This window comes from Mus caroli, chromosome 11 (assembly GCF_900094665.2).
Source record: "Mus caroli chromosome 11, CAROLI_EIJ_v1.1, whole genome shotgun sequence".
Taxonomy (NCBI): domain Eukaryota; kingdom Metazoa; phylum Chordata; class Mammalia; order Rodentia; family Muridae; genus Mus; species Mus caroli.
The window spans coordinates 41,660,959-41,672,230 of NC_034580.1; the positions used below are offsets into that span (position 1 = coordinate 41,660,959).

At 41.8% G+C, this 11,272-nt stretch overlaps 1 protein-coding gene across 1 annotated transcript in view; it reads left to right on the top strand.

Moving 5' to 3' along the window:
• The first annotated feature begins 4,643 nt into the window (after positions 1 to 4,643).
• Positions 4,644 to 11,272, top strand: part of LOC110306342 (hepatitis A virus cellular receptor 1 homolog) — a 14,514-nt gene continuing 7,885 nt past the window's right edge. Inside the window, exons 1-3 of the mRNA XM_021178500.1 lie at positions 4,644 to 4,756; positions 6,656 to 6,713; positions 8,827 to 9,165. Of these exons, the coding sequence (XP_021034159.1) occupies positions 6,665 to 6,713; positions 8,827 to 9,165 (388 nt within the window). The 5' untranslated portion in view covers positions 4,644 to 4,756; positions 6,656 to 6,664. The remainder of the gene's footprint in view (positions 4,757 to 6,655; positions 6,714 to 8,826; positions 9,166 to 11,272) is intronic.

Below are 11,272 nucleotides of genomic sequence, written 5' to 3' on the forward strand. Positions count from 1 at the left end.
AAAACCAAACCCCAAAAACTCCCAAAAGTAAGTAACTAAATAAAGGACATGCAGAGACTATGCTATCTATACTGAACTATTTAAAAATTAAGAATAAAGAACACAGTGAGCCGGGCAGTGATGGCACACCTTTAATCCCAGCACTTCAGAGGCAGAGGCAGGAGGATTTCTGAGTTCGAGGCCAGCCTGGTCTACAGAGTGAGTTCCAGGACAGCTAGGGCTACACAGAGAAACCCTGTCTCGACACCCCGCCAAGCCTCCACCCCCCCAAAAAAAAATACAGTGAAGAAGACAAACATGGTTGTGCATGCTTGAAATCTGGCACTCCAGAGCAGGAAGTGTGAGACTCTTAAGAGCAGCTTCAGATACAGAGACTTGAGGTTCCTGGGTTACATGACACCTCATCTCAAAGCACATAAACAACAACCCAGCCAAACAAACATCACAAAAGTAGAGTTTAACTTAATGCTGGGATTCTCCCATTCTCTGCTCTTTGCATTTAGCATGCTCACACTCCCCCAGGACTGATGTGTGCAATTGCTTTAGACTTCTAGACCACCACTGTCCAGTAGTCATATAGCAAGAACTGAGTAGTTTTAACTTTTTACTATCCATTTGAAAAGGAAACAGGGGATAGGGCTTGAGAGGTTGCTCAGAAGTTAGACATACTTGCTGTGCAATGATGAAGGCCAGACTGAGCATCCCTGAGCATCCCAGCACCCACATAGAAGACCCAACTCCAAGAACATCTGGATCCCACTTCCAAAGGGAGGAACGGAAAATGGGAATTGCCATGGTCTTCTGGCCTTTAGTCTAACAGACAAAAGATGAGGCCGGGACTCAGGGAGAGATCCTCCCTCAAAGGAACAGGCAGAGTGATTGATACTCCAAATACCCTCATCTGGCTTTCCTAGGCGTGAAACCTCAAACACACGCATGCACTCATTCATACACCCTCACCTTAATCCACAAAGAAGGAAATAAGCCTTTCAAGACAGAAATAGATGACATTAATGTCAACATGTTTTCTTTAACTCGGAGTACATTGTAGGTCTTGTCATTTCAACATGTAGTAGAACAATCACCAGGGAGAGTTCACACTCTTTCACTGTAGGTCTTGAGGACTCAGTGTGCATTTTGCGTTTATAATAGATCTCAACCCCGACGGGCCACATTGCAAATGGGCAGGTGTCATGTGGGACTGGGAGATAATTCCTGTGACCCATAGATCATTTCCCCTAAGTATTTACCTGTTTCCCCAGAAAGAATCCCATATTGAAACTTCCCCATTCTCTTCTCGGATAGCACACTTTATTGAGATGGATGTGTAGTGTAAGGTGAAATAAATGTATGTGCTCTGTTAAACCAATTCCCTACACACAGGGATTTTGTTTTTCCATTTCAAATATGGTTGAAAGATATATACTCTCTCCCAAAGCCTATGTGCATTTAAATGGTGTTGAGGATTAGAATTCTGGATGTGAACTTGGTTTGTCAAAGAGTGAGTGATTCTCTTAAAATTATGGTAACTATAAAACAATAACGTATTTGAAACAATATAGCAATAAGTATATAGTTGAATGCATGTATTTTTTCCTATAGCAATAAGTATATAACTGAATGCATGTATTTTTTTTTTCCTGACAATTGTGTTAGAAAAGGAACAGACAATTTGAGACAGTGTCTCCTGTTCCCCTGCTGGCCCTGAGGTCCCTTTGTAGCCCACTCGTGACCTTGAACTTCTGATCCTTCTGTCTCTATATCCGAGGGCTGTGGTTCACAGGTCTGCACCACCATACTGGGCTTTGAAGTCAAGGCTTAACCTATGCTGGACACTCGACTGAGTTACACCCCAGTCCCCAGAAATCTAAATTATGTCAGCATGATCCTTTCAATTTGGGTTTAGCTTTTTAAATTTGCTTAAGAATGCAGCTAGACTGGTGTGAGGGTACACACCCAAACTCAAGCAGTAAGAAGGCTGCTGCCTGAGGAGCAGAGCTGGAGACCAACCAAAGCAAAGCAGAGCCAGATTAAGCAAGCCATAGAGGCCAAGCCGTTCCCACCAGTTTTCTGTTGGAATTCCAGTGATTCCTATGCACACACATGCATGTGTGGATGCACGCATGCATACACAGAGAGGAAAATATTTATTTTAAATCTTAACAAATGTATAATTTTGATATTAGCATATTAGTGAGTCTTTGACTCATAAATATGGAGCTTCAAGGATCGAGAGACGCGTCAGTGGTGAAGGGCCCTAGGTTTAATTTACAACACCCCAATACCTTCATGGGTTCTCAAATGTGTTTGCAACTCCAGTTCCAAGTAATCTAATGCCCTCTTCTGGTGTGTGTGAATCCATTCAAGCATGTGGTACACATACATACACTACACTACACACACACACACACACACACACACACCTAAATATGTTTTCACAAATACAGAAAAGAGAATAGCGTTTCAAAATAAAAGTTCTCTTTCACCAAATACTTTGAAGAATCTAGCTTTTCTCTGTGGCGTTCAGACATACCAGCACCAGCCTGTAAATGTGTTGCCGTCGAGTTGTGATGAAGATGGGATAGAAAAATCACTAAAGAGCATTCATACTCTTTCACTATAAGTCCTATGAATTGGGTACTTTTTCCATTTATCGCACATGGAAAGACCCGAGTGAAACGCTGCGTTAGTTCCTAGGGTATGGTATGCTATTAGTGTCTACTTTTGAGATAAGGGTTGTTTTGTAAAAAGCTATACAAGGCAGGAGTTGGACTAGGAATTTGTTGCTATAGACAACCAATTTAAGCTGGAAACTGAAAGTTATGAGGCAGCTCAGATAGCCATTAGAGAAAAGTGTCCTAAGAAAGGGACCAGCTATGGAATAGGTATAGGGACCAGGGGAACACGGAATATCCTATAAGCAGACAGGAAGCCAGTCTGAAACAGAGAGGACAAGAACAATATATAAAAATCCACTCACACAGAAATATATAAATATAAAAATTTAATAAAAATTTAATAAATATAAAACATAAATACATAAACATATTTATACTTATATATTAATATATAAGTATATATAAAGATACATATACAAATATAAAAGTGTAAGTCTATAAATATATAAATAAGTATATATATATAAATTTATAAAAATAAAAATGAATATAAAAGTGTGTGTGCGCGAGTGCGTGTGTGTGAGCGTGCTATAATCCTGGCTGTGTATGTAGCGCAGTTTTAGAGAATCCTTTAGGCGTTCATGAAGCTCTGACTGGATCTTGATCACAGTAGAACACCAGGAGGCAGCACACACCTGTGATCCCAGTACTGGTGGAGGAAGAAGGATCAGAAGTTCACAACCATCTTTGACTACAAAGAAGTTTTTCAGGCCCTGACCCATCTATCTGCCCCAAAGTGGGTGTAGGGTAACGTACACTCACTCAGATGGTGAGGACCCAGAAGTCTTACCTGAAGCAGGTCTGTGATGTTATCCTCAGGATCTTTTGGAAGACACATAGTGGTTTATGTATTTGGTTTGTGAGAATGAAAACTCCCTCAAAATTCACAACTGCTCAGGAAACACTCCGGGTAAAATTAGCATTTTACCCTCTAATTGCCAGACGGGAAAGTAGCTACGCTTAGTTTCCTACTTTACACAATTCCCACACTCCAGGTGCCTCTGTGTATAATTTAGTAACAATTGAAAGGTGGATCAGGGTATGGAGAAGCTTGGCTTCAGCTCTTTAAAGATCTCTTCTCACCTAGCATCCTTGACTATCCGGGTACTCTCGCCATAGATCGTGCTGCCATACAATACAGATCCACCTGCCTCGGGGCTGGAGAGATGGCTTAGCAGTTAAGAGCACTAGCTGCAGTTTTAGAGGACCTGCGTTCAATTCCCATCACCTACATGGCAGCTCACAACTGTCTGTGCCAGCCGTTCCAAGGGATCTGATATCTGCACACAGACATACATGAGATAGGTCAGCAAGTGAAGGTGCTTGTCACCCTGCCTGGCATGTACAGAGCTAAGAACGAGGGGCTCTACAAACTTGTCCTCTTACCTACACACATACTCTGTGGCATGAGCACACATATAAGAAAAAAAAAATTAACAGATCCACCGCCTCTGCTGCCCCAGCACTCGCACTAAAGTTGGGCACCACCATACCCTGCACTCCCTAAACTTTTGGAAGCAGAGACTGAGAGCTAGGTTTATTTCTTTCAACTCCCCCATTCTTAATATGGGCCACTAGTAAACACTGGTTAAAAAGATGTTAGTTGATGGCATCCAGTAAGTATAACAAGAACCAAGTGTCCCTTCTGCTGTTGCTCTAGGAACTCCTGGTTTCTAAATGTATTCTCCTTCCTGGAGTGCAGTTTACTCTGTAAATCAAGAGGGTTATCCCAGGTGTCAAAATCCTTTAATTCTCCAGCCATCTCAAAAGAACTGTGGTCCCCAGGCCTAGAGTCACACCTCAAGTGAGGATCTTTGCTGCAGCTTAGGAAACAGCCAAGGGCACAATAGTGATGCTCTCACAGGCGCTCCTGTAATGTTTATATCAGTTGGCAGATGCTATCTAGTGGGTGGATTGGAGAACTGGAGAACTCAGTTTTCACAAAGAACAGGTGAGAGTGTGGCCAGGAGATAAGGGTGGAAGATTTGTCTTCATCCATAAAGAGCTTTGGAAGAGTTCAGCAGCAGCGGAGGACCTGAAAGAGAGACTAACAAGAAGTTACTTTCCCTCAAGTACAGGTAAGAACGGACATCTATGTAGCCATATGCTGAGGAGGAAGAGTCAGGACAGTGCTCCCTACACTGTCTGTACCATGTGGAATTACATTGGAGATAATGTGGGGTTGAATGTGGGACATTAAACAATGATGATTGGGCTGGGCAGTGGTGGTGCACACCTTTAATCACAGCCTTTGTGAGGCAGAGGCAGGCGGATTTCTGAGTTCGAGGCCAGCCTGGTCTACAGAATGAGTTCCAGGACAGCCAGGGCTACACAGAGAAACCCTGTCTTGGAAAAAAAAACATAACAAACAAACAAAAAAACCTAAACAATGATTCTTGAGTCTCTAGACATTAGGGTGACAACAGCCAGCAGAGCTCTCCATATATTTGGAAAGTGGATCTTTGTTTAAGTGGAATAATAAACTCTCATAGATTAGCTATTAAAGTCTTCTAACTTCTAAGTAAGGTTAACATGAAAAAATCAACAAGAAACCTGTAGTAGAAATAGTTTAGTACTTGGATTAGGCCCTGTTTATTTAGGCCCATGTCTATAAGTACTGTGAAATATCACATAATATCATGGATAGGAGACCAGGGAGGTGAGGTCGTACACGTTTTAGCAGTGTTTCCCATTGACTTTTTTGGTTGGTGACTTATAAAATTTTGTAAGACATAGCTTGTATGCAGCGTGGCTACAGACAGTTGAGGTGAAGTAGCTAAGGACAGGAGGAACTAAATTTTGCTTTGGTTGGAGTGTTGGAGATGAGAAGGGAGTGGGCAGTCTGGAAAACTGAGAGATTTTAGAAAGTCCACTTAAACCTGACTGCCCAAGTTAAAATTGCACCACACTTTGTCTAAACCTACATCATGCTTTCTTAGCTTGCTGAATACTTTCTTGTTTGTTTCCCCTCTGTTCATGTACTCATCTATGCAGGGTAAGAGTGAATTCTATGATTTTTATGTTTTGTAAACAAAGATGTATATCCTAGATAGATGCAAACTACATGATACTACAGAATCATATATATTCTGTTGAAGACAGTAAATAAATATAGGAAGTGAGTAAAATTTTAGTATTATATTAGAATTTATTATAGTAAATTGGACACCTTGTAATGTTATAAATATATGATTTCAAAGTTATTATAAGCATATTACCATTTTTAAGACTTATAATTATTGTTTTTAGTTGTGTGTGTCTGTGTGTGGTGGTGTGTGTGGTGGTGTGTGTGTGTGTGTGTGTGTGTGTATGAACAGAGGTGTCCAAGGAATGTTTGGCTCTTCTGCATCTCCAGCAGTGAGAGTAGTTGTAAGCTCTTCTACGTGGGTGCTTGGAAACTCTCTCTAGTTTTCACTAAGAGCAGTTGGCACTCTTGACCAATGAGCCATTGCAGCAGTCTGGTGTTAATGATTTAGTGAGAGTAGAACTTGCTCATACTCCCTCAGACTCAGTCTATGAGTGCTGACAGTGGAACAAAAATGAAAACCTTCAAAACCCTTGTCTTTGACATCTATGGAACAATGGGCTTAGACACAATGTTTCACAGTCTTCTCATTCTTTCTTGCTAATCCTGAACTTGATTGAGGCTTAGGGAGCAGCCACTGTGGTTACTGAGCAGGAACATCTGCAGTCAACCATGGGGCACCGCCATTAGAGGGATGCTCCTTGCTTAGCATTCTACCAGGGGAACAGACTCTTCTCTCTGACTTCAATTTTTCTGTTTATGTCTTACTTGTGCCGAGACCAGAATGAGACTGAAGGCTCTATGTCGGAAGGACTAGGAAAGAGGACTGTTTTGGAGAACAGGAGGCCCCAGCAGAGCAGCCTATGTGATTCAGACAGTCAGGATGAGACCTTCTCAGACACAGTGTGGTGAGGGCCACAGCCAACCAGAGTGTCTCCTCATTGTCCTTCAGGTCACCATCATGATGTCCCATCAAGTCCTCATTTCAGGCCTCCTACTCCTTCTCCCAGGTAAGTGAGAGGTGGTGGTGGGGGATGCCTAGGAGGATGGGGGTTCACACAAATACATTCCCTGGGGGCGGAGTACAGGTTACATAGTGAACAAAGAACCAGGATGAAGCTGTAGCCCCAAAGATATTTCTTAACCTTCATGAATTAAAATATAGCTTCCATAAGACGTCATTTAGGTATGGGGAAATAGACGTACTTGCATGTAATAGTCAAGAAGGATGAGTACATGAGTGTATACATTATAGTCAATGCATGTGGGCTGCAGAAAGGACATGAAAGGGCAACCTAACCTTCATTGTCCCATATGCCATTTAATAGAACTGCTCATCTTCAGTTATTAATTAAAACAATATTGAAACATGGTCCAAGATAATCTTGGCTGCTCCCAGACAAGATAGGCACTGAGAATAACTTGAAACTTCTGATTCTCTTGTCTCTATCTTCCAAGAGCTGAGATCATAGGTGTGAACCCTTACATCTGGTACAGATTCTAAATTTTACAATCTATTCTCTAGGAAATGGGGCTGTGGAAGGTCATTATATATTTTTAGAACTTTGTATAATGATATGTATTATGTTTGTGATCCTAAAAAAATAATTTGCCGGAAACATGTAATGAGTGCGAAGTGTACTCCCATTACATACTCATTTTATACAACGAGGAACATGGTTTCTCAGACCATCTCTCAAATGCCCAGGCCAGACCCAGGCTGGGCAGGAATGTAAGTGACCGCCCAGTGACTCTCACAGTTCACTGCTCTGTGTTGTTTGCTTATTCCGTTCTTCCTGTGCTGGGATCCAACCCAGGGGCTGGTGTGGTCCAGATGAGCAGGCATCCTTGAGCTGCGTCTTCAGTCCTCAGAGTCCCCTCATGTGGAAGCAGCTGGTAATAGGGGAATCTGTCTACCCTCTCACAAAGTTGTTATGCTAGGTTTAAAATTTGCATGATTTAATCCTTGATTAATATTCTGACTTTGTGGTCTCACACTATGAGTGCTGTTCAGTTTCTGGAATGTTATCAACACACAGGAAAAGTCTTGTTCAGGTTCTGGGTTTAGTTTTCATTTGTTTTTGTTTAGGATCAGCTTTTAGGGCTGATCCTAAAATCTCACCCCTGCTGGTGGTTTTATGAAACCCTTTCTGAGCTTGGCCTGGTGATGCACACCTTTGATCCTAGCACTGGGAGGTAGAGGCAGGCAGATCTCCATGAATTCAGGCAGTCTGCTGTACATACAGAGTTCCAAATACTGAGGTCAGCTAAGGTTACATAGTGAGACCTTGTCTCAAAACAAACAAAACAAACAAAACAAAACAAAAACATTAAAACATGAATAAGTGGAAGCCAGTCTAAAAATTGATGTTGAAGGTAGTAAAGTTCTCCCTTTATACCAACAATGCTAAGAAACAAAGAGACAGAAAACAAACCCTGAGCTCTTTATATAGGGGAGGTGGCTGAAGAGTTAGTTATTTGTTTTTCAGTAGTATTGAGGGGAGGGATAGGAGTGGCTTGACACAGGATCTCATAAGGCCAGGTTGGTCTTCACTTCTCTGGCCTCCTTCACTTCACTGGTCATCTTTTGCAGGAACCCATCATCACGTACAGTGTCTGGGAGAGCAATTTAAAAGTTTTAAAATTAAAAAATTGAGCCAGTGTCGGTAGAGATGCTTGCAGTCCCATTTCTCAGGAGTCTGAGGCCAAAGGATAGTAAGCATTAGACAGCCTGGGCTACTGAGCAAGTCTCTGTCTACAAACAATTGAACAGGTCCAGCATAGTGGTGCATTATGCCTTTAATCCTAGCAGTCAGAATTAGGCAGATCTCTATCAGTTCCCGGCTAGCCTAATCCTCATAGAGAGTTCTAGGCATGAAAGAACTATATGTTGAGATCTGTCTCAAAAAGAAAGGAGAAAAAGAAATGGAAATAAATAAATAGACAAAGGACTAAGTAGCTATAGTTTGAATATAATATACTACAATAAATTGTTTTATCCACAATTATATACATCCTGTGTCAGGTTTAATCCACAGTTGAGCCAGAAAAGAAAAATGGAAAAGAAATGAAGAAGTAAAATCAATCGTAGGAAAATGTTGACAGCTTATTCTTTATCCACAGTTGCTGTGGATTCTTTCCCAGAAGTTCATGGAGTGGTGGGTCAGTCTGTCACACTTCCATGTACCTATCCGGTGTCTAATGGCTTAGCGTCCATGTGCTGGGGCCGAGGCGAATGCACATCTGATACATGTGGACAAACACTGGTCTGGACTGATGGAAACCGAGTCAACTATCAGACAAGCAGCCGCTACCAGATAAACTCGCAGCTTCTTCAAGGAAATGCATCCTTGACAATCGAGGACGCCTATGAGAGCGACAGCGGTCTCTACTGCTGTCGAGTGGAAATGAAGGGATGGGATGGCGTGCAGACACTGACCACCTCACTGCAGGTTCAACCAGGTGAGCTCTCCTTCTTTCTTTACTTATTTCTTGCAGGGGGACTGAGTCCTCTGTTTGCTAATAATCTGTTCTTTTCCCATAACAAGGAAACAAATGTCCTTATGAACATGCTTATGAGTAAATACTTGCTTTTTTAAAATGACATAATCTCATGTAGCTCAGACTGTCCTCTGATGTCCGTGTCCTCCTGGTTATCCTGCCTCTAGTGCTGAGAATACATGAAAGTCCCATCACACCCAGACTTGAACACCTTTTCAGGGCACAGAGTACATTTTATGTGTTTGTATGAAACCCTAACATCATCCTTAAGGGAGGGCCATGAGCTAAGTCAGGATCCCATGCCCTCACTGTCTTGGGACAGTCTTGTTGGTTTATGAAGCCTTGCTCACTTTTCTATCCTAAAACACAGTGGGGAGAATATTTAAGCTGTGTCATGAACTGAAGGGTATATTTTGTCTCTGAGTTAACATCTTATAGCATTAAAATATACATTTCTATTTGCTTCTTTGAGAGGATTTCTCAGTGTAGCCCTGGCTGTCCTAGAATTCCCTTTGTAGACCAAGCTAGCCTCAAACTCACAGAGATTCTGCTTGCCAAGTGCTAGGATTAAAGGTCTGGACTACCATGCTTGGTGAAAAACACCATTCTCAGCGCTATAACAGCACAACAGATCTACCCTGAAGAGCAGAACATGTGGGGTGCTGCTGAGCAGATTAGCTGCCTTCCACAATGGTCAGCTGACCTGAGCACAGGCCACAGGTATAGGTGGAGAGTTCTACTCCCTGCCTGCATGCCTTGGGCTTTTGAAACAGTCCTCACATCATATCCTAAAATGATCCTTTTATGTACAAGCATGGCCACATGGGCAAGCGTTTTCTATCAGCACTTGTTCAGTGGTTACAGGTGAGAAGTTCATGAAAACTCCAGTTCTTAAATCATTACAGTTTCCTTTTGCATGTGGATATCCTTGTCATAAAAGGAGTTAAATCATTAGACTGTGCTTTCTTCTGATGCTATTTCCTAATCTCCTTTACTAATGGCTTACAAAGACAATAGAAGCCAATAGTACCTGTCTTTATTCTTTTTTAATTCAGACCATTATTTTGTAATTGCTCAGCTATGTACTGTGGTTTTATTTATTTATTTATTCATTCATTCATTTATGTATTCATTCATTCATTTATTGATACAGGATAACATTATATAGTACAGCTGATCTGGATGCCCATATGTAAATCAAGCTGGCCTTACACAGACCCAACTGCCTCTGCTTCTGAGTGATGGAGTAAAAGCCTATGTCACCATGGAAAAGGGCTTGAAGTTATTAATACTGAGCTGTTATCAAGTTTAGAAATTCTTTCGCTGGTCAGTGTTTAGAAGTCCTCTGTCTGGATCATCACTGGGTCCACAAGAGGTGCTCTGTCTCATCCTTAACAACCAAGGCTACCTTTTCTTGTAATTCAAACACTGTCCTGTCTCAGGACCCCATCAGCTCCTCTGCACTTTCCCATCCACCTGGGAGGGACGAAAAGCCCAGCGCAATGAAAGAGAAACTCCTGAGCTGACCGATTCTCTTCTGGGTTTCGCTTTTACTATGATCCTTTGACTAGATTTTTTTTGTGTGGTTGCTTTTTTCGCTATGTCAAAAAGACGTTGACTCTCCAGGGCAGGTATTAGATTATGCTCAAGCCTCTGGCTCTACATTACTGATTCAACAAACTATAGCCTGGACAGGCCAGATTTGTAACTCACTGGTGTGAATAGATTCATTGCAGCACAGCCATGCCCACTCCTTGCTGTGTTTGACTTTCACGGTGTTTGACCGGAATGCTTGCCCCTGAACACCTACTTTTTGGTTTCTGAGCCCAAGATACTTATTACTATCTGGTCCTCTAAGGGAAAGGGGAATGAGGGCCAGTGAGATGACTCAGTGGGTAAAGGAGCCTGTGGCTAAAGCTTGATTACCTGAGTTCAATTCTTGCAAGCTACTTGGTAGAAGGTAAGAACCAATTCTCTCAAGTTGACCTTTGACCTCAAAACTTTGCCATGGCAAATTCCAAACAAACAAATATATATATATATATATATATATATATATATATATATA